At 32.8% G+C, this 25,369-nt stretch overlaps 1 protein-coding gene across 1 annotated transcript; it reads right to left on the bottom strand.

Moving 5' to 3' along the window:
* Nucleotides 1–17,846: 17,846 nt before the first annotated feature.
* Nucleotides 17,847–19,640, bottom strand: LOC120176219. Its single transcript, XM_039182681.1, has 4 exons — nucleotides 19,407–19,640; nucleotides 18,858–18,895; nucleotides 18,525–18,741; nucleotides 17,847–18,422 (listed from the first exon to the last, which is right to left on the bottom strand). The coding sequence occupies exons 1-4, from the start codon at nucleotides 19,638–19,640 to the stop codon at nucleotides 17,847–17,849; spliced, it is 1,065 nt and encodes a 354-aa protein (XP_039038612.1).
* Between the last annotated feature and the right edge of the window lie 5,729 nt (nucleotides 19,641–25,369).

The raw sequence follows: 25,369 nt of genomic DNA on the forward strand, positions 1-25,369 counted from the left end.
CCTTATGACTTCTCACTACATCTTTCGCTGTAGGTATGAGACACATATCCTCTACCTACAGCCAATAATGTTGTTAATACATCTGAAAAAAATATGTCTTTTGGTCAAACTCCACAACTGTGAATTCCATACGAGCTTTGATACAAAACTCCTTCACATCTAGTTACGCATCCTTTTTACTCCCAAACTGTGATCCAACTCCAAACTCCATCGATCTTCATCTGAGGTCCCCTACTGTGCTGTGCATAAATTCGGCATATCAGAAATCTCAGTACTCCTCATGGAATCATAGTTTATCTCATGAATTGTAACTGTATGAAAATATTGAGGCATATGGGGTTGCGAACTTTATGCTTGCATGGATGTTGGTGGATGTGCCCGAACTGACTAAGTATTATGCATTGCTTCGCCATGAGAAAAGACTACCTCCCACACATCACCCTCTATATTAAAGGCTTGTCCTTTTGAAGCAGCCTCGGCGATATCAGATTCATCGATTATTGGTGTGTCATCGTCCATCATAAGTGGAACATAAGTTTCATCTTCCTCGTTAAAATCAGTAAGGATTTTACCGAATTGCCCGACGAGGTAATTTATATCTTATGATGGTCATGATTATGCGATCACGGGTGCTACAGTTGAGGAAGTAGGAACATCTACAGTTTGGGTAATATTTTCTATATGTCGAGCAAGATTGCTCCATATTTGAGCGGAGTCTCTGAAATGATGTGTTGATATCTCAAACTTGAAACATAAGCTCTAATTTTTTCCCGATTTTCATCTTTATTTTCCCATGAGGTACATCTACCGGGAACATCATGTTCACATGACTCTGTGACATGAACTGAACACCATATTTAGTTTCAACAACTTGGCCATTTTGGTGGACGATTGTGAAAAACTTGTTTGCCATAGCTTCAGAGAAAGATTGGTTTTTGCTTGTTCAATGCAATTGTAAAAATAACAAGTCTTGTGAATATTCATTTGAAGTGAGCCAATTTAAAACAAATACGACCCATCATTAGTTACCATTCATTGCTTGGCCAGTGAAATGTCATGTCAATAGACACTGTTTCAGCTACTTTCTAGTGCTCAATCGTGTTAGCTACCTTTCAGAGGTCATTTATTACAACAATAATGCAACAGTTGGTTTATTTTGTTGGTCATTTACTGCAGAATTCAAGCAACGTTTCAGAAAATGGGTGAAATAGTGGTGCATTATCATCTTCAGTAACTTTTCAGTGATATATCAACTCAAATAAGAAAACGTGTTTTTAACTCAAACAAAATAATGCACCCTTCCAGCTATTGTTCAGTGAAATACAAACTCAAAAAAGAAAAATTTTCAGTGTAGAATTATCACTTCAAATCATAAAAACGTTTATATCAACCAAGCCAAATTATTAACTGTTTTAGTTACTTTCATGTGCTCAATTAATGCATCGTGTCAGCTACTTTTTAGAGGTCATTTATTGCAACAATAATGCAACAATTGGCTTATTTTGTTGGACATTTACTGCACAATTCAAGCAAATTTTTAGAAAATTGGTGAAATAGTGGTGCATTATCATATTTAGCAACTTTCCAGTGATATATCAACTCAAATTGGAAAACTTGTTTTTAACTCAGGCAAAATAATGCACCCTTTCAGCTATTTTACTGGGAAATATGAACTCAAGTCAGATAACTTTTCAGTGTTGAATTATCACTTCAAATCATAAAAATGTGTATTTCAACTAGGCCAAATTATTCACTGTTTTAGCTACCTTCCAGTACTCAATTAATGCATTGCGTCAGCTACTTTTTAGAGGTCATTTATTGCAGCAATAATGACCCATTTCACCAACTTTTCAGAGATCATTTAATCATCTTCAAAAACTATTAATATGTGCGAGTTGAAAGCCATTTTACTCTGATATTGAAGTAAACAAAATCTAAAGCACCTTCAATCTTTTACTTCCAAAGCTTGAGTTTTTGAACTATTTTTTACGATTGTAAATATATAACCATGTGTTTCCCAAGAAACTATTCAACTACAGGAGTTAAAGTTCAGTATAGAAACAAGATTTCTACTCGGAAGTAATAGAAGAGTATCTTCCTTATATTATAAATTTCTAGTATCATGCACGAGGTTTCATCTTAGCAATGATGTAGACCTTGCTACTATGATTGAGATATACTTCTATCACTCTTTGTCTAATGTCGATTTGTTTTTAGAGTTCGATGATCTCGACATTGTTCATACCATTGAGAATGTTGCTTCCAGCTCGAATATCCCACCAACTCAGATAAATAACCAAGAAACAAAAATAGATGATGAAAACCAGAAGCATGTATCTAATTCGTACGTGAACGACAACAACAAAAATAATGTATAATTGAAGAACTTAATATTACTTCTGATGAGTTTATTGATTATGAAGATTAAAACTTCTTAAATCACTACTCCTATGTTAATGATTTTATTTAATGTTTATGGTGTTTGTAAGGTTAGTTCTATTTACGTCCTTGTGTTAATGTATTAAGTTTGTTGTTTTTTCTTCTTAATGTGCATTTATGAAGGTCTAATCTAATGTTCATTGTATGTTGTTCTTCTCAACATAATCTACTACATTTTGAGATAAAAACCCTAAACATAACTCATCACCTCGAGGTGATGAGTTCAATTGTATTTTTTTCTAAAATTAAAATTTACATAATAATCTGTAAAAAAAAATTTTAATAGAACTCGTCACCTTGAGATGATGAGTTCCACATGAAATATTAAAATATTAGGCCCAAAATATAAAAATTATATCCCATGGAACTCGTCACCTTGAGATGACGAGTTCCCATTGCATTGTAGAAAATGTCGTAGATCCCCAATTAATTTTTGAAGTTCCCTATTGGGCCAAAAAAACATGATAATTGAGATGAGATCGGCCCAAACGAAGACAATGGTGGGTGCCTTTCATCGTCTACCCATTAACCCTACAGCAAAACGATACAAATGGCATATCACTGGAGACACGATGAATGCACTTCCGATGAACATTCCCTTGCCCGCTACTGAACAATGACCTCGCGTAGGTGATGACCAGTGCCACGATGTTGACCAAGGCGATGATGATGGGTGGGATCATCAAGAAGTCCATTTCACCCAAAAAATCAACCTAACTACTCATGAGGGGTGCGATCGATTTTAATGGTTGTATGTCTTGAACGACGTTGTAAGAGGTCAACGAGGGGTGTGCGACTAGCACGGAAAGGCAACAATGTTGATTGACTAAATGGCCAACGACGAGACGATGATAATCGATATTTGGAAGAGGGATTTTGAGATTTTATGTTCGACCAAATTGAAGAAATTTCAAATATTGGGGATTTTTTGAAATGTGACCAATTTGATAGAACATTTAAGTTTTTAACATTAAAACTGTTATTATATCATATCACATCAAACTTTCGTTAAGTCAACTGTCAAACTAACGACGAGTGACCAACACAGAAGCGAAACATAAACTTTATGCATGATTTTGAAAAAAAAAAGGTTGGATGATCAAAATAAAAATACGAGAATAAGAGGATGATTAAATAAGTAGTTTATACATGTTGATATAATAGGAAGATAAGATGCTTGAAGATTTATATGATGCTTCGAAAGCCATAAAAGGTAGTTCTAAAGAGAGACAAGCAGAGTCTAAAGGTTGATTGGTGGAGTATGAGTATCTATGAATGTCTTTTGTTATCCCGGTCATGAAAGGTATTTAAGGATTCCACATAGCCAGATTTCATGTGAAGAAAGAAAGTAGTTGAGTATTATTCCTTATAAGTTTATCTTTTAAACAGTTTAGTACCGTAACTTAGCATGAAAATTAAGTTACAAAAGATTGATTAACCATCAACCAAATTAAATTAAGCTCGAGATAAGAGCCCATTACATCGTTTCTTGCATTCACAGAGGTAGTTGAAAATGTCAAGGTTTAAAACCTTACCTGTTCCCATAATTTAGGACGATGTCGCATTCTGTATTTGTATTTTAATTATAATTAAATTATTTTTCTATTAATTTAGGACGATTATAAATGATGATATATGTTCTAGAGACACTCGACTATTATTATCAAATCCTTTTAAATACAAATGTTAGTTGATCAGTTTTATAACATATCTTACATGGTCAAACATAAGAACAGCGAAATTCTTATTTGCAATTGCATGGTTTTCACGAGTTGGTTTAAAATATTATTTAGGGTTTAGTTTTCTCCACAATTTGTTTTCTTTTTCTTCTGAAACTTTGCAATTTTCAATGAAAGTCGGCCATCACAAACTCTGCTGGTTCCAGGACTGGTTTTAGTCTAGAAATGAAGGCACACAAAATACAGCCAACAATGTTGGGCGCACGCAACTGATGCCGGTTGGTTCAAATGGCAAATATTTTGATTGTCGTATAAAATAAAATTTTGAAAATTATTATTTATAGGTAGTTGGTATCTAAATTTAGGTACCTTCTCTTAAATTATTATCTAAAGAATTTTTATTTTCAAGTTGGTAACTAAATTCAAACTATATTTATTGTTTTGATACTTTTATCAATAATGTTTTGATAATATAAGATTATACCACGTATCAATAACGATGTCATCATTTACTTTTTAAAAGAAAACTTTATTTTTGAAAGTTCACTAAAAGTACTAAAGTATTGAATGGAGTTAATGTTTGAGCATCAACTTCGGAGTAAAGGTTATTTAAGTATTAATTTGAGAGAGTGTACTTGTTCAAGTATCAATTTGTGAACAAAAAATCTTTATATATCAACTTGAGAGAAAATATCTAACTCAAGTACCAAACATATATTTAAGCCAGACATTAAAGGGAAAAAACCATTCTTCAAAAATTATAATAGTTAAAATATTTGTCTTTCAAAATTTTGATAAAATTTAAGTGATGCATGTGTTTAAAAAGTAAATGCAACACACACACATATATAAACTTCAATCACTCGATAATATTAAAATAAAAACAGAGACAAAATTATATAGGGAGTGGGATAAAAGCAGGGACGGAGTTATATCGGAAGTGGGAGGGGTTCTTCCTCTCTTAAAATTTTTGGCTTAATAACATTTTAGGTCCTTATAAGTTTAAATTTAAATAAAATTAAATTGTTATCCTCCAAAATTTTAAATTAAATATATAAAAAATTCTTTTTATTTTGAAATTAAATATCTTATTCCTTTTAATATTTGATCACAACTACATCCCTGGATAAAAATATATACATAAATACTTAAAGAATATGAATATTAAAATAAGATATAATCTCTATTCATTGCCTATTTAGATATCTCTTTGAATAGGCGAATCTAAGTAAGTGGGGCCATAAGAGTTTCCTCGCTTAAAGCATTGAAAGTCGATATCACATTATTAATAGAAAATATTAAACACACATATATATATATATATATATATATATATGAGAATTTAAAATTTTTAAGAATACTAAGAAAATAGTCTTAACATTTTTTAATCTTTTTTATTAATATAAGGGTAAATACAAGATAATATCTGTTCATAGATAATTCTCAAACTTTTAACATTGAAGTCTCACACTCTTAGTATCTATGGTGCTCAAACCTGGGTCTTCAAAGAATAACAACAAATTCTTTACCACGTAGAGTATTTGGTTCGTGCGATCATCTACATTTGATTATATAATTCATCAAATAATCGAATCCATTTCAACCAGGTATTCAAACATCTGCAATTTTGTTAATATTGAAACCAATAGCAGTAGAAAACTTCAACACACAAACTTAAATTCTAATGTTCTATACAATATCATGTATATGTAAGAATCCCAAAAACCCTAAAACAGACCAGAACAAAGTACAAACCCTCTGCCGCAGACAAAAGAAACTTTGACACTGCAGAACAAGGGCCATTTTACTCAGTTTCGAGTAGAATCGACGAAAGAGTTGTGCCTTTTAGATGGAGCAGAAGGTGGTATAGGGATCCCTTTCGGGAAGAAGTTGAACATCTGCCCTCCGCGTCGAAACCCCGTCTCGTACTTTCTTGAGATCGTTGACGACATCATTGAAACTCTATCGTCGACGATCACAGTTTTGCCGGGCCTGGCACCAGAACCGGCAACAAGTATAATTAGAATGACGACATACATTATCTTTTGAGCCATTTGAACAAGAGTTTTAATGGTTTCACTGGGAAGGGGGAGACAGCATATAAGAGGTGAAGATTTTATTTATTTTATATTATAATTTATGACTATGTCGTATGGTTATTGGATGAGTGAAAGAGAGGAGAAAAAATGTGGCAAATGGGGAAGCAAAGAGTAGGAGAGCACGCTAAAATATTAGAAATTTTTGATATAGGATTTGTCAACGCTTTGGGGAAAAATATTATTATATAAAGTCTTTTCATTTTTTTTGTATTTTATTCTCTTGGAGTCTTGAATTATTGTAAGTATTTGGTGCCGGCATAGACTTTGTGTTTTAAGTTTCTTGTTTCCTTATCTTTTGATAAGAAGGCGGAAAGGATCCTTGTTGATGGGAATGTATGAGTCAGTGATTATAAGTGGTTTTTATTTATTTATATGAAAACAGTACTCGGTAAAAAATAATAGATGATCGATATCAAAATAATCTGTTTCCATAACCATGAGAAGGAAGAAGAGAAAGAGTTGGGAAAAAGGAGTTTCATTCCTTCTCTCAATCTTAATCGAGAAATTTTATTGTTATTGTAACCTTTAGAGCTAGTGATAGACTTAGGATTACTACAACTATTCATATGCTAACAAGTTAAGTAGATATAATTAGTTGGCAATAGATTTATAGGGGTGCTCAAAATTGGGTACCTGTATTTTCGGGTATTCGGATCTCCATGTAATATATTTGTCAGCTCATGTCCCGAACTCTTCAGTCCTTATACATGATTCATAATTTTTCCCTTTTTTAAATTCAATTTTTAAAAAATCACATATAAAATACATAAAATTTAAAAGTTATAATACAAAATTAATACACAAAATTAGTGATTTGAAATTAGTTGAAGGAAAAATATTTGGATATATAAATATATTAAAATTTATTTCCAAAAAAACTATGAAAAATATTAATATCGATTGTGATTTTTTCTTTCGAATTTCTAATTGAAAAATTAATAATTTTTTTTTAAATTTTAAAACTTAAAAGTACATAATACAAAACTGGAAACAATTTAGAGGTTTAAATTGAGTTTTAAAGTAAAAAATTAGGGAACCTAAAATAAAAATATAATTTAAAACTAATATATATATATATATATATATAGGTCAGGTGGGGTAACCCGGTTATAAAAACAATTTGGCCCAGAAGGGGTCCAACTACTTGGAAAAACTCATGGGTCGGGTAATTATTTTTAGAGAATTACTTGATTTTTTTGGGATTCAGGTCAACAGATCAACTACCTAGGATGGACATCTCTATAAACTTTGTATTAGGATTACCTCGTACAAAGAACAATAAGGACTCCATTTTTTTAGTAGTGGATAGGTTTTCTAAGATGACTTATTTTATTACTTGCAACAAGACTAACGATGCCTCACATATTGCTACTTTGTTTTTCAGGGAAATCATGAATCTACATGGAGTACGAAGGACTATCATATATGATCGAGATGTGAAATTCTTAAGTCATTTTTGGAGAGCACTATGGAATAAGATTGAAACGAAGTTGTTATTTTCTACCAATTTGTCATCCAAAAACGAACAAACAAACTAAAGTGGTGAATTTGGTGTTGTCCTGCTACGCACAATCATTCGGAAGAACTTAAGGATGTGGGAGGAGTCTTCCCCATGTTAAATTTGTATACAACCGATCCATACATAACACCACAAATTTCTTACCCTTTGAAGTAGTGTATGGATTCAATCCTTTGACACCATTGGGTTTGTTACCATTGTCGATTGATCTGTAACACCTCTTTACCTTATACGTTCCCGAACACGAGTCAGAAATGTCACATGTTTTTAAAATGGTTTCCCATATTTGAAAACCAATAAAATTTTGTTTCTTTAAATAGTATGATCTAATAATAAAACTTTTAAAACATCATTTACTACTAATATGTAATATGTCATTTATAAGCATCATATGGAAGTTTAAGTTCGTTGATAATTATAATACTACAAAAGTATATTTCAACCATTCATACGAGAGCATCATAACATAACAAAATACATCCCAACTAGTAATATCAAAACAACATCTAAAGACGTCATATTGTTCCTGATGAGGTAACCCTTGACAGATGATATCAACTGCACTCCTCACTTGATAGTATACTATAACCTATGCGTAAAACAATCACACGCTATGTATTCACTTAGCGAGGCATAATAAAGTAAGTAAGGCATTTTAAAAACATAAGTAATCATAAGAGATCAAAATATGACAATACGTATAAAATATATAAACACATAAATCTGACTTGATAAGCCAAGTTTCTATCACAAACCTATGAAATATTATTTTCATATGCGTAGCATACTTATCGATTAGTGTATTTGAAAATCCATTCACAGCCCAATGTATGACAGATGAGAATGCAAGGTACACAATTAGGTACTGTAGTACAATGACGTATAGGTAATGTAGTACACAACCACACTATACTAACAATTCTGGAGTGGCAATTCATTATGAACACCATCATTGCACACATAGTGCCACAATACAACAAATGTATTACTACAAGAACACTATAATGCATTAAGCAAAATCGATCGACAACCACTTTATTCAAGGTTTTATAATTGCACCTATGACTCTCAATGTACATAAAATAGGCTATTATATCTAAATTGCAGATTAAACATTTATTCCAAAACATCAATAGTTGGCAAATAGTGTGAAACACATCCATTTGTTTTAGGGCAGTTCATACCCTAAAATCATTTAATAAAAATCATTTTCATAAAACTTTATGAAAACATTTTGATATGTGTCAAAAACATGTTTAGTAAAACACTCAAGGTTGACTTATCACAAGTATTCCTCATATCATATAAGTACATAATAAAATGCACTCACTTGGTATGCCTCACTATTATGTCTTACTATCAATATCTGGTTGTTCTTGGACTTTTTCCTTGCTTTTAGATTTTCTTGTATCACTAGTTTGATCACGATCTACATAAGCATCAAAATATAGCAAATACAAATATAAAATATATGTTAGTATTCTTACAAACATTTTAAGCACAATAATAATACTTAAAAGTACTAATATTTTCAAATTCTTCTAGAATTCATCTTAACTTTTCCTTTTGTACTCAAAATGGTCCATTGCCATTATTTCTTCATTTCATGTCTCAAATAGCTCAAATAAAAATTCCAGAATTTATTTTCCAGCCCAATACCTCAATAATGCCATTATTACAACTTATGTCAATAACTTTCTCAATATTTACCATTTGACTCAAACTTTGCTAACTTTCCAAAATAGCCCAATTTCACATTTTAACATCAATTTCAGCCCTTTAATATAAAATTCGAGCAATATACATCAACTATTAGGTAATTACACATTTACCTCCATAACTTTAAAATAATTACCAAATAAGTCCCCCAACTTTTAAAAAATTACAAAATGGTTCGAAAATTTCTATAAGGCTTGTAGAACCTTCCAAACATCATTTCTGAGCCATGGGAAAATTTTCACAATTTCCCCCTAATATTTTCCTTGAGGCCGAACCTTGTAGAGGTTTATATTCAATGATCCTCACTTGATTCAAGCATGAAATCAACCTCTATTCAATATTTTAAGACCTCTAAAATTAAACCCCTAACTTAATTTCATGAAATCACAACTTTTCCCCAATCTTAGGGTTAGACCGAAACTACTCTAGGCATGTATAACTGGTTTAAATCATCAATCAAGCTTGAAAATGATTCTACAACATCAATAACCTCAAAATCCATCATCATTTTACAAAACCCTAACATGAGCATAAACCATAAAATTTGGGATATTTGAACTCAAGCAAAATTAGCATGCAATATTGGGGCCAAATGATAGATACCATCGAATAGAACAATTTTATATTTCGCATCTTAATCCAAAAACCAAAAGAAATTGCTTGAAATTGAAAAAAAAAATTCTCTTACTTAGAGTTTGGGGTACACGACAATAGAGGCTTGAAGATGAGCTTGTCCCATGAAATTTCTAAGTAATTTCATGTTAATTTGTCATTTATTTAAGCTTAAATGAATTTAAAATTCATTTAATGGGAAATGACAATTTTACCATTAATGAAACTAGATAATTACATCCATATCAAGCCATATAACACTTATCATCTTCACAAAGTAAAAAATGAGCAAAATATTATACCATTGACAACTTTATCCATGCAACTTTCAAAAAATTTCAATCTTTCCATTTTCATCCAACGATCCAAATTGATCATGGAAATAAATTCTCAAATCCGATGATCCACATTAGTTTTAATCATTTTAAAATATGGAAATAAAATTTCTAATCTTATTTTAATAACCTTCAAATTTTCTCAAAATTTCTATTTGAGATGATTTACTAAATTTTTACCCGATTTTAACGCGTTCTAACTTTTAACACAAATTTCGGAACAAGAATTTGATTACCACAAAAATGTCATTCTTGGGGTTAACTAATCATTTATGTAATAATTTTTTTGGTAATATTAGCACTTTGATCCCTAAAGTTTTCCTAATTTTATACTTTGGTCACCAAACTTTCAAAATTTATGTACCCGACTTTAACGCGTTCTAACTTCTAACACAAATTTCGGATCAAGAATCTGATTACCACCAAAACGTCATTCTTGGGTTAACTAATCATTTAAGGAATAAGTTTTTAAGAATATTACCAATTTGGTCCCTAAATTTTCCTAATTTTATACTTTGGTCACCAAACTTTCAAAATTTATGTTTTGGTCACTAACCAAAATTTCGAGTATTACATGATCAAATTGTGAATAAGGGTAGACTTTACTAAGTTGAATTTGTTAAGAAGCTTCATCAATAAGTGCGGGAAACATTAATAAGAAAATAAAGCAGTACGAGTAGCAAGCCAATAAGGGACGCAAATGAGTCACTTTTGAATCGAGAATTGGGTTTGGTTACACATGAGGAAAGAAAGGCTCCCAGCTCAATCCAAGTTAAAATTGATTCCTCGAGGATATATACCTTTTTAAGTGCTAAAGAGGAGCAATGATAATGTGTATCAAATAGACCTCTCAGGTGAGTATAATGTTAGTGGAATATTTAATGTGGATGACTTATCTCCCTATGATACATATGACGATTTGGGGACAAATCATTTTAAAGAGGGGGACACTGATATGATCACAAATGGTAAGGACCCAGAGGAGTTTCCTAGTGGACCTATTACAAGTGCAAGGGTCACGAAGTTTCAAGCGGCTATGGAGAACTTATTTTGTCAAGCTTGGGACGTAAGAAAGGAAACACCAAGTTTGAGGGAAGACTAGCATATATTGCTTGTGTATGAATTTGCACGAGTATTTAAGTTTGCTTGAATTCAAGTATGCTCCTCATTCAATAAAGCTATTTCATTAATTATACTAGTCTGTTTATTAAACTAGTTCATTAATCAAACTACCTCCTTTAGTGTTTGCATGACAAAGTTATTTTTACTTTATTTTCTAGCTTGAATGTGTGCCCCTTTTATGTCTAGGTGCATGGACGTTTTGGATGAGAATTGAACCAAGAAAGAACCTTTTCATATTCGACAAGGGAGATAAACATTCAAGCCTTTTATTCAAGTCCTTCCTTATAATCTTTTAGAAGATTTTCACATTCTACATGGAGACATACAATAAATACATTCTTAATTCATATCTTTATGACATTAAAGAAGGATAAATGTCATGTGGATAAGAAAGGAATAACAAAGGACATTACCCTTTTGGACGCCTAAGTGTCTACATACATCAAGTGTTCACATTCATCATCATTTCTTTCATAAGTGAGGAAGCCAAGGAAGTTCAAAAGTCCCCCTCCCCTTTGGACGAAAATACATATAATTTTAACCTTAAAAGTGTCCAAATTCATCCCAGACTCTCTACAATATTCATCCATAAAAGAAGAAGGAAGAAACAAAGCAATCATGAACATTAATCACCACTATGATGAAACATTCATCTATTTTGTGAAAACCTTTAATATTTAGCCTATGAACTCTATAAATAGACACATTTTCCTTCCATTGTAGACACTCAATTTTTGATATAGAAAATCCTCTTTGAGATTTGTTTTCTTTATATTTATTTTGAAGAACTTTATCGGCTTCAAGTTTGTTCTGTGGTATTCAATTCATTCCGTTTGTTTATAACACTGGTTCCTAGATTCTTTATGGCTAGAAGGTCACGTTTCATCCCCTACCATTTCAATCCATCTTGTTATATTATTGGTTCATAGTTCCATATAACTAGTGTGTCACAATCCATACTCCTTTATTCCATCTTACACTTTCCACTCCATTTCCATCATCGTCCATACTTAACTAAATCACAAAATTCATTTCATTATCATTCCTTCATCACCGTTGCAATCCTATCTATCTTTTATTATCTTACAAGTTGTAATTTCAAGTTCAAAATAAGCGAATTCAAACTCTTACTAGAATCACGATCAGGCAAAATCATCATCATATGAGCCCAAACATCACAACCGCATTCATATCATTTGGTATCAGAGCTACAATTATTCAATAAGAATTCAGTTTTCTCTCTCTCAAGTTAGTACCCAAAAAAAAAAGAAAAAAGAGAAAAAAAATTAAAAAAACAAAAGTATTAAAGATGAAAGGAATTAAATTCTTTTCATCTTTAAAAATTTTCAAGAATTTCAATATTCTATTCTTCATTTCTTTATCCATTTCAATACTTATTCTCATATTTTCTTTGTTTCTTGTAGCCACCCTTTCTACATACGTTTTCCTACTACCTAACCCATTTCTTTCAGTCGAGTTCCCACAAGAGATCTTATCAAGCAATGAGTAAATTCTAATATGACTTAAAAAATGAGAAAGAGTGATAAAAGACAAGAGTGCACATGAAGGGTAAAAGCCATCCTGAGTGAAACACGAGGGGGAGTGACTTTTTTCATTGGAGTGTATTGGTGAGGTTTTGTGTTGGTGTGATTTTATTATTCATTTTATTACTAATCATGTCACCATTCTAGAGACAATTCTCATATTCAGGAGAATATGACGACTAAAATGATGGTGGTGCACCTAATCTACAAATGCAAGCAATGGTTTGTGGGTTAGCTAGATTGTTGAGGGAATAATTAGAGTCAATCCATGAAAGGATAGATTGCATTGAAGATGAATAGATTTAAAGGAGGGAAAGGCAAGATCAAGCAGATGATGCCTACCAAGAAGAATTCGAGAAAGAAGAAGTTGAAGGGCCAGAAGTAAAACATGCCTCTTAATAAAGAAATCAAGGTGTGAGACCTTAAAGTTTTCATCTCCAAACGGATAACAACCTTAGCAACATTAAGATTTCCATTATATTTTCCAAGGTAAGATGGATCTTGAGGCTTACCTAGCATGGGAAAAGAAGGTTGAGCACATCTTTGAGTGCCACAACTATTATGAACTTAAGAAGGTAAAACTCGTTTCTATTGAGTTTACTGATTATGCACTAATTTGGTGGGATCAGATAACTTCTAGTAGAAAGAAAAACGATGAACATCATATCATAAATTAGAATAAGATGAAAGCAATGATATGGAGGCGATTAATTCATACTCGCTACCATCGCGAATTATTTAATAGGCTTCAAAACGCAATGAAATTAGACCGTAAAATACCATTATAAAGAGATGGAGGTAACCATGATTCGTGCTAACATATACGAGGATCAAGAAGCCATGATGGCAAGGTTCCTAGTGGGCCTTGATCCTAACAGTGCAAGTGTGGTGGAGCTGGAACATTATGTGGAAATTGATGACATGGTGCATATGACCATGAAGGTGGAGAAGTAAATCAAGAGAAATGAGACTTCAACCACCTGTGGGAGTTCTACATCAAAATAGGGACAAATGCCCTACAAAAAAAGTTCTCTATTTCATCCAATGAAAGAGACAGACCACCTAAGAAGCAATAAGCCTATTACCAAAACCAGCAAAGGAAATAACCCATCCAATCCCATTTGTTCCCGTGATGTACAATGCCTCAAGTACTTAGGGCAAGTACACATTACTAATCAATGGCCAAACCAAAACACTATACTCATTCGAGCTGATGGAGAGATTGTGACTAAGAGGAGAATGAAGGAGATATCATTTCCATCCAAAAAGAATAATAGTTGGATCATGCTGTTGAATGAGAGGCCCTTATAGTCAAAATGAGCCTAAGTGTGTAAGCCATTGAAGGGGATGAATAACTCAAGACTATTTTTCATGCTCTTTGTCATGTTAATGGGAAGATATGCTTTGCCATTATTGATGGAGGTAGTTGTACTAATGTTACTAGTACTTTGATGGTAGATAAGCTTGGCCTAGCAATAACAAAGCATCCATATCCTTACAAGCTATAAAGACTCAATGATGGAGGGAAACTCAGGATCACCAAGTAAGTTTTCATTTCTTTCTCCATTGGAAGATACAAACATGATGTGTTATGTGATGTCGTTCCGATGCATGCTGACCATCTACTACTTGGAATGCAATGACAGTTTGATAGATGAGTGATTCATGATAGCTATACCAATAGATATACATTCACTCATGAAGAAAAGAAGATCATTTTAGCCCCGCTTTCACCAAAACAAGTCCACAAAAATCAAGTACACTTCAAAGAGAGTTTTGAGAAAACCAAAAAGAGTGGGTAAAAACTGACAAAAAAGAGAGTGAAAAAGAGGAGGGAAAGAAAATCAACATCTTTGTGAGGGGAAAAGAAATAAGAAATTGTTTGTTGTCAGAAACAACAATACTTGTACTCATGTACAAGGAAAGTTATTTAAACATAGTATAACCTTAATCCTGATTTTCCTTATTTTGTTATTTCACTATTATAGGAGTTTGAAGACTTGTTTCTTAAAGAGATTCCAAGTGGGCTACCACATATTTGAGGTATTAAGTTTCAAATTGATTTTGTTCTAGGAGCTATCATTCCTAAGCGACATGCTTACGAAAGTAACCCGAGGAAACTAAAGAGTTACAAAGGCAAATTTTAGAATTGATGGAAAGGATGTGAGGGAAAGTCTTAGTCCTTGTAATGTGTCGGTTCTACTTATGCCTAAGAAAGATGAAACATAGTGCATATATGTAGATTGTCATGAAGTGAATAAAATCATGGCAAAGTATTGTCAACCTATTGTAACACTTGTTACCCGACCTAGATGTTTCGACCAAATATCGGATGTCACGGCGCTCCATAGAGTGACTTATAAATTTTTATGATTAAAATAAATATTTCATAGTAATATAAAATAAACATTTTAATATAAGATAAAATATGTCCAAATAATTAAAAATTATAAAAGTTTGATAATCTTAAACACAGTTTCAAAGTAATTAAAAATAAAACCAAATGTCACAGTCTGTCAATTATTGATAGAATCATACGAGAAAAATATTGGTAATTGAAATTCGATCCTCCAAATACCGATTTGATCCTAATGTCTCGAACAGTCTTAAAGGGAAGAAAGAAATAGGGTGAGCTGAAGGCCAGTGTGGTCTAAAATTAATTCAAACAAGTAATAGAATTTGCAGGCGAAATTCACACATTTAATCATGACAACATATAAGAAATATAATGAACATAATATATGAGCAATTATAATATTATTAAACATTACCAATAAACCACATCCAAACTCCTATGTAATTTAAGTTTATCAATATCAGCATCTCCGGTAACTAACATCAACAACTCCATTAATAGCGACTGTAATAATAGTGACTCCGACAATAAAATACAATCGCCTAATCTCTGATACTCCAAAAAGAGTGACTCCATTAAAAACAACTCTGATAATAAAAATATAACCCCATAACTCCCGATACTCCATTAACAACGACTCCAATAATTAAAACTCCAATCCCCCAACCCCAAACTTTGATATATATATATATATATATATATGCATTTCAAGTTTCAAAAAATATAAATTAATATATACACCACAAGAAATAGCATGCCTTATAATTTTAGAATTTCACATAACAACAATCAACACCACATGCTTCTATGGGCATATAAATATTTTAATCATGCTTCACATTTTCACACAATTGCCAAACATAACAATTATTAATTTAAAAAATTATGAAACACTACTAACATGGGATGATATACTTATATTAAACTAAACGGACTAACGAATATACGAATAATTAGTTTAACTCTAAATCAGGGAAAGACACACATGCATAATAATATCCTACTAACGTAAATTGATAATATTTATATGTTGACGGGGAAAAGACACACATCTAGAGAATCTAAAATCCGCTTATTTAACGAGAAACACTCTTTCCATGTCTTGAAGAAGTATTGGGTCCAACGTAATTCGATTGATGTCGATATGATTCGGATTCACTTTCCTACATCAAAACAATTCATGATTTAATAAATCCTAACTGATCCATATTATTTAATCGTCCCTACTTTTGAATGCATCACCACGTATTAGCCAATTTGAATTTATAATTTAATGGTACACACATTCTCATTTGATTCCCATTATATATATATATATATATATATATATATATATATATATATTTGTTTTTATTATTTTTCTACCAAACGTAAATCCCATATTCTACAAATGGCAACACACTTTCATGACTTAATAAATCCCATATTTCCGATTTCATCACCATTAATATATAAATATATATATTGCACAAATATTCATCAAATATGAAACTAGCTCAAATGCTATTTACTTATATATTTTACCTCCAACACCTGTAATATTCAAAACCATAGTTTCTATAAATATATATTTTAATTATTATTATTATTTTCTCTAAAGTTCTCCACAAACTAGTTCTTAAGTTTAGGCCATGGCTCCCTATTTCCTTTAATAGACAGCCAAGTGAGTCAAAACACCGGCGACGGAAAGGGTGTCAAGCGAAGTTTCAGCAGTTATTACGACGTCACCCCTAACAGATCACTTAAAATCTCACCTTATAAAACAAAACATAGAAATATAACTTAAGCTTTTGGGGTTCCTTACCAAATACCAGTGTCATGAAATTCACCAAACAAAAACGAAGATGATGACAGCCGGGTTGATGCACCAATCAGCTAGAAGTGGCACTCTTTCTTTGGTTCCAATCCTATCTCTTTCTTTGTTTTCAAACGTAAAAAGTAACCAATATGGAAGGTTCTCTAATAATTACTCCCACCTTTCTTTAGCTATTATTCTCTATAAAACTACCCTAAATAATTCCTAATAAAATAAAATTCCTTTAAATCACCCATTAAACCGTCCTTAATTTGCCTTTCTTACCGCCTCAAGCAGAAGAATAGGAATAAGGAAGGGATGTTGCCATTAAAACGTTCATCACCATTTTATTATTATTATTACTCCCACTAACCATTTGTATTCAATTGGTAATTGAAAACGTAGTGTGGTGATTACCACCCTTATATATTCCTATGTTTTTAATCCTCATCATTATGTAGTTATTTTCTTATTATATATATATATATATATATTTAAAATCAAATTAATCAATACAAAACTCCTAAATCAAATTTCAGGGTATTATAACTCCCTTATTTAAAGAAATTTTGTCTTCGAAATTTTACCTGAATCAAATAGATGAGGTATCTCTCGTGCATATCTTCTTTAGGTTCCCAAGTCGTTTCTTTCGAATCGTGATTCCTCCAAAAAGACTTTGACCAAGGGAATCCACCTCTTCCTTAAGACCTTCTCATCTCTTCTTATAATCATAACTTGCTCCTCAAAAGTCAAATTTTTTCTCACATCAATTTCTTCCAACGAAACTATATGCGACAGATCTGACATGTACCTATGAAGCATAGAAACATGGAACACATCATGGATACGTTCCAACTCTTGAGGTAACTCAAGCTGATACGCCACATGACCAACTCTCTTAAGAATATGATATGGTCTAATGAACCTGGGACTTAGTTTCCTCTTTTTACCAAATCTGAGCACCTTCTTCCACGGAGAGACCTTAAAAAATACTTGCTCCCCCACCTCGTACTCAATCTCCTTACGTTTAAGGTCTGTATAAGAATTTTGATGATCGAATGATGACTTAAGATGATTTTGAATCATACGTACCACATTTTCTGTCTCTTGAGCCAACTGTGGACCTAAAACCTTTTGCTCGCTCAACTCAGTCAAACAGAGTGGTGTACGACACCTATGTCCATAGAAAGCATACAGAGCCATCTGGTATTAGACTGATAATTATTATTATAGGCAAATTCTGCTAATGGTAAGTGATCCTCCCAACTACCCCGAAGTTCAAAGATGATTTTGAATCATACGTACCACATTTTCTGTCTCTTGAGCCAACTGTGGACCTAAAACCTTTTGCTCGCTCAACTCAGTCAAACAGAGTGGTGTACGACACCTATGTCCATAGAAAGCCTCATACAGAGCCATCTGGATATTAGACTGATAATTATTATTATAGGCAAATTCTGCTAATGGTAAGTGATCCTCCCAACTACCCCGAAGTTCAATCACATAGCCCGTAACATATCCTCTACAATATGTATTACCCATTTAGAATGACCGTCAGACTATAGATGGTAAGCAATACTGAAATTTAGATGAGTACCAAGTGCCTCGTAAAGCTTCTGCCAGAATCTAGATGTAAACCTTGGATCAAGATCAGAGATGACAGATATTGATACACCCTGTAACATCACAATCTCTAAAAAGTATAGCTCTACAAACTTCTGCAAACTATAATATGTTCAAACCGACAGAAATGAGCAGCCTTACTCAACCTATCACTAATGACCCAAACTGATACTTTTTTCGAGGGTGTTAACGGTAAACCACATACGAAATCCATGGTGACTCTCTCCCACTTCCATTGCATTATTTGAATCGAATGAAATAATCTCGAAGGAACCTGGTGTTCTGTCTTAACCTGTTGTCATGGTAAGTATTTAGATAGAAATTCTGTTACACCCTCTTCATACCAAACCACCAATATCAATTTTTCAAGTCCTGATACATCTTATTACCTTCAGTGTGCATAGCAAAAGGACTACTATGCATCTCATGAAGTATCAATTGCCTCAACTCTTCATCATTAGAAAAAAAAAACTTTCTCGGTAACAAAATTCCATTTTGATAAAAAATAAAGTCTGAATCTCCTTCATCATTAGGCACATAAAAGCCTTGCCCAACCCGTTTAACCTGAGGCAACAAAGTTACATACAAGGTTTTTTTTGCTTTAATCTCCTCCATCAAAGTTGGATTCAAGTGCAACTCTACCAATAAACAACCATTATCCATCACACGCAAATTAATAAACATAACCCTCAAATCGATAATCTCCTTCATGCTAAGTGCATGAGCCACCACATTGACATTTCCTGGATGATACTCTATCACACAATTATAGTCTTTTAAAACTCCAACCATCGACATTGGCATAAATTTAACTCTTTTTGAGTTAGAAGGTACTTCAGACTGTTATAATATGTATACATGTAGCAATTCTCTATGTACAAATAGTGCCTCCATGTTTTTAGTGTGAACACAACTGCATCAAGTTCAATATCGTGTGTGGGGTAGTTACGCTCATGGTACTTTAACTGTCGTGATGTGTATGTAACCACCTTACCTTTCTTCATTAAAACACAACCCAAGATAGAATGAGATGCATCACTATACACAATATAATCCTTCCGGACTTAGGTTGAACTAGCACATAGGCTTGGGTTAGTGCAGACTTGAGCTTCTCGAAGCCAGCTTGTTGATCATTACCCCAGATAAATGGTGCATTCTTCCTCAAAAGCTTATTCAAAGGTGCAACAATTATAGAAAACTCCTCAATAAATCTTCGATAATAGCTTGCTAATCCCAGAAAACTACGAACCTCAGAGGCATTATTAGGTTGTCTTCACTCTAGAATAGTTTCCACCTTTTTGTATATCCATATGAATACCTTCAACAGAGACCACGTGTCGCAAAAATACTACCTCTTTCAGCCAGAACTTATGTTTACTTAACTTTTCTTACAATTTATTCTCCTGAAGAATCTGTAAAACAATCCTCAAGTGTTCATCATACTCTGCTTCAGTTTTAGAGTAAACCAAAATATCGTAAATGAATATAACAAAAAATTGGCCTAAATAATGTTGGAACACCCAATTCATCATATCCATAAAAGCGGGAGGAACATTAGTCAATCCAAAAGGCATCACTAAAAATTCATAATGCTTGTAACGAGTTTTGAATGTTGTCTTATATACATAAGAGTCCTTCACCTTTAGTTGATAGTACCCTGACCTCAGATCTATTTTAGATAATTTTGTAGCTCCTCAAAATTGATCAAACAAGTCATCAATTCAAGTTAAAGGGTATCTATTCTTGATCGTGAGTTTATTTAGCTATAATAGTCAATGCACAACCTTAAAGTCCCATCTTTCTTTTTCACGAACAGAATAGGTGTTCTCCACGGTGAAACACTTGAGCGAATAAATCCCCGATCCAAAAGCTCTTACAATTGTATTTTTTAGCTCTTTCAACACTTTTGGTGCCATTCAATACGGTGCAATGGATACTGGATTTGTTCCCAGATAAAATTTGATTCCAAACTTAACTTCTCGATTAGGTGGTAGTCCCGATAATTCTTTAGGTAAAACATCTGGAAAGTCCTTCACTGTTCGAATGTCTAAACTCACAGAATCTGACTTTCGCGTATCCAAAATATAAGCCAAATATATGTTGTATCCCTTTTTGATCAACTCCTTAGAAGTTAAAGCAGACACCATGTTGGATAAATAACCTCGTATTCTCCAAATAAAATTACTTCCCTATCATCATATGTTCTCAAAATTGCTTTCTTAGCAACACACTTTAGATCCACCTCATGCTCGTTCAACCAATCCATTCTCAAGATCAGATCAAATTCCCATGTTTCCCGATACATTACTGGCAACATACGAATGTGTGAAACAATTATCTAATAAAGAAAAATAAGGTTCAACATGTATCATAAAGGTACTTGCAATAATATCAGGTGCATCCTTGTTCTCACGAAGTGTAGCAACATATACCAATCCTGGTTGTCTGGCCTCAATTTTAGCAAAACTCTAACCTTGAGTATGTTATCCTCGACCAACTGTAACAGGGGAAAATCTAGAACTTGATCCTCTTTCTTAACCATAACCTCTTTGTGGAGTTTGAACTAATGTATGTGACCGAGTTGATGTTTGAGTAAAAGTTGGAGTTGCGGGCATTCAACCACCTTATGCTCAAAGGATCCACAGCGAAAGCAAGCTCCTTTCCTCATTCTACATCTCCATTAGAATGTTGATGGTTGTAAAGAGTTCAAAATATTATCATAGTAAATCCGGATGATCCGTAAGAACCAATATGTGACTTAGATGATGCCACATGTCGACTTCCAGTATAACTTTGTTGGGGTTTATCCCCTCGAGTCCGCTTGTAAGAATAAGCCTGTAAACTAGTAGACCCTTCTCGCTTCTTACCCCGGTATTCACTCTTACCATAAGACTTAATACAAGCTTGTTCTTCATCCTCAATTATTTTTGCCTTGTCAACTAAATCATCAAATACCCTCACCTGGTGTGGAGCAACCCTGCCATATATCTTCGCATCTAAACCATCCAGGAATATGTTACACTTATCCTTCTATGTAGTAATCATCTTCGAAGCATACTTAGTCAAAGAAACTCTACCTTAGACACAACAACTGTCATAGTTCCTTGCTTCAAATCAAGAAACTTTTGGCATCACTCTTCTTTGTATCTTTCGCTAATGTACATTCATTTAAAGGACTCATGAAAGTATTCCCAAGTCAACTGATCGGGTTGTGCCCTTCCAGATGTGTATTTCCACCATCTCATAGTCTGGCCCTTTAACAGTGAGACATCTCCTTTCTATCATTAATCAGGCGACAATTCAAGCTCCTCAAATATTCTTTATGCGTCTTCCAACCTATATTTTGCCTTAGTCGGAGCTGTATTAGTTTCTCCATGAGAATTCTCAGCACCGTTAGTCTTCAACATCTCAGATATAATAATCCTACATGTCGGTCGTGACTGAATGCCAACCATCCTCAGGAACATCCGAAGCATGGCCATTCCAAGTGTGTCATCATCAAATTCATCTTGATTTTCCTCATTATCAGCTAGGGAATTGTTTACAAGAGTGTGTATGTCGTCACTCTCAATTGTTGCTTCTCCTTGAGGTGCCAGTGGTTCCTAGTGAATAGAAGGATTCTCTCGTGGCATTATATACCAACCACCTCGACCATGATTGGTCCTACGACTTTGTCCTCGTCCAAATTCTAAGTATTAATGATTAAAAATTGAAACTATAATATCTACATCATAAATAAATTATAAAACTAAAGTTAGATCGATATTAGAGTCTCAAATGTTATAAAACAATTTGTGGCATTTAGAATTTTTTTAAATATGTGGACCCTACAATTTGAGTTTTAAAACCGAATCTGATACTAACAAATGTAACACTCATTACCCAACCTAGATGTTTTGACCAAATATCGAATGTCACCGCGCTCTACAGAGTGACTTAGTAATTTTTATGATTAAAATAAATATTTCATAGTAATATAAAATAAACATTTTAATGTAAGATAAAATATGTCCAAATACTTAAAAATTATTAATGTCTGGAAATTTTAAACACATTTTTAGAAGTAATTAAAAATAAAACTAAATGCCACAGTCTGTCAATTATTGATAGAATCATACGAATAAAATACTGGTAATTGAAACTCGATCCTCCAGATACTGATTCGATCCTAATGTCTCGATCTTTCTGAAAGGGAAGAAAGAAACGGGGTAGGGTGAAGCCCAGTATGGTCTAAAACTAATTAAAACAAGTACTAGAATTTGCATGTGAAATACACACATTTAATCATGACAACATATAAGAAATACAATGAACATCATATATGAGCAATTATGGTATTATTAAATATTTTACCACTGCCCCACGTCCAAACACCTATGTAATTTAAGTTTATCAAAATCAGCATCTTCGATAACACCTCTAATAACATCAACTCCAATAACAACGACTTCGTTAACAACAATTCTGATAATAAAAATATAACCCCCGATACTCCGTTAACAACGACTCCAATAATTAAAACTCCAATCCCCCAACCCCAAACTCCGATATATATATGTATATATTTCAACATATAGAAATTAATATATACACTACAAGAAATAGCATGCCTTAACATTTAGAATTTCACACAACAACAATTAATACCACATGCTTCTACGGACATATAAATATTTTAATCATGCTTCACATTTTCACACAATTGCCAAACATAACAATTATTAATTTAAAAAAAATTATGAAACACTAACATGGGATAATATACTTATATTGAACTAAAAGGACTTACGAATATACAAATAATTAGTTTAACTATAAATCAGGGGAAAGACACACATACACACTAAATCGTACTAACGTAAATTGATAAATATTTATACATCGACGGGGAAAAGACACACATCTAGAAAATCTGAAATCCGCTTATTTAACGAGAAACACTCTTTCTACGTCCCGACAAGGTACTGGGTCCAACATAATTCAATTGATATCGAGATGATTCGAATTCACTCCCTATATCGAAATGATTCATGATTTAATAAACACTAACTGATCCATGTTATTTAATCGTCCCTACGTTTGGATGCATCACCACGTATTAGCCAATTTAAATATATGTATATTGCACAAATGTTCATCAAATATGAAACCAGCTCAAATGCTATTTACTTATATATTTTACCACCAACACTTGTAATATTCAAAACCATAGTTTCTATAAATATTTATTTAATTATTATTATTTTGTCTATAGTTCTCCACAAACTAGTTCTTAAGTCTAGGCCATGGCTCCCTCTTTCCTTTAATGGACAGCCAAGTGAGTCAAACACCAACGACGGAGAGGGTGTCAAGCGAAGTTTCAGTAGTTGTTACGACCTTACCCCTAACAGATTACTTAAAATCTCAGCTTATAAAACAAAACATTGGAATATAACTTAAGCTTAGAGGGTTCCTTACCAAAAACCAGTGTCACGAAATTCACCGAACAAAAATGAAGATGATGACAGCCGGGTTGATGCACCAATCACCTAGAAGTGGCACTCTCTCTATGGCTCCAATCTTATCTCTTTCTTTGTTTTCAAACGTGAAAAGTAACCAATATGACAGGTTCTCTCATCATTACTCCCACATTTCTTTAGCTATTATTCTCTCTTAATTTATATAACACTATCCTAAATAATTCCTAATAAAATAAAATTCCTTTAAATCACCCATTAAACCGTCCTTAATTTGCCTTTCTTACCGCCTCAAACAGAAGAATAGGAATAAGGAAGGGATGTTGCCATTAAAACGTTCATCACCATTTTATTATTATTATTATTACTCCCACTAACCATTTGTATTCAATTGGTAATTGAATACGTAGTGTGGTGATTACCATCCTTATATATTCCTATGTTTTTAATGCTCATCATTATGTAGTTTTTTTTTGTTTTAATATATATATATATATATATATATATATATTTAAAATCAAATTAATCAATACAAAATCTCCTAAATCAAATTTCAAAGGTATTACACCTATTACACATTTAGATGACATGTTGGATAAACTTAGTGGATCTAACATTTTCTCTAAGATTGATCTTAAAAGTGGTTACCATTAAATAAGAATGTAAGAAGGCAATGAGTGGAAAACCTTATTGAAGACAAAGCAAGGATTTTATGAGTGGTTGGTTATATCTTTTGGTTTAACTAATACACTAAGCAAATTCATGAGGTTAATGAATCACATCCTTAGACCATTCTTGGGTAAGTTTTATGTTGTATATTTTGATGATATCCTCATATATAGCAAATATATGGATGAACATATTCAACATATCAAGTCAGTTTTGGATGTTTTGAGGTAATAAAAGCTCCATGCCAATTTACAAAAGTGTACATTTTGCACTAATTAGGTTGTTTTCTTAGGTTTTGTCGTGAGTTCTGAAGGATTATAAGTGGATCAAGAGAAGGTCAAGGCAATTGAAGAATGGCCACGACCCACAAGCATTAGTCAAGTTAGGAGTTTACAAGGACTC

The sequence above is a fragment of the Hibiscus syriacus genome, unplaced genomic scaffold (genome assembly GCF_006381635.1).
Source record: "Hibiscus syriacus cultivar Baekdansim isolate YM2019G1 unplaced genomic scaffold, ASM638163v2 tig00112231_pilon, whole genome shotgun sequence".
Lineage (NCBI taxonomy): Eukaryota > Viridiplantae > Streptophyta > Magnoliopsida > Malvales > Malvaceae > Hibiscus > Hibiscus syriacus.

Excerpts from the sequence above, each read along its gene's own strand:
- LOC120176219 (XM_039182681.1), bottom strand. The coding sequence starts at position 19,640 with ATGTCGATGGTTGGAGTTTTAAAAGACTATAATTGTGTGATAGAGTAT. Across the intron at positions 18,742-18,857 it reads ATCTCTGATCTTGATCCAAG|AGGATATGTTACGGGCTATG; the intron begins GTTTACATCTAG and ends TACATATTGTAG. Across the intron at positions 18,423-18,524 it reads CTCAAGAGACAGAAAATGTG|ATGGCTCTGTATGCTTTCTA; the intron begins GTACGTATGATT and ends GTCTAATACCAG.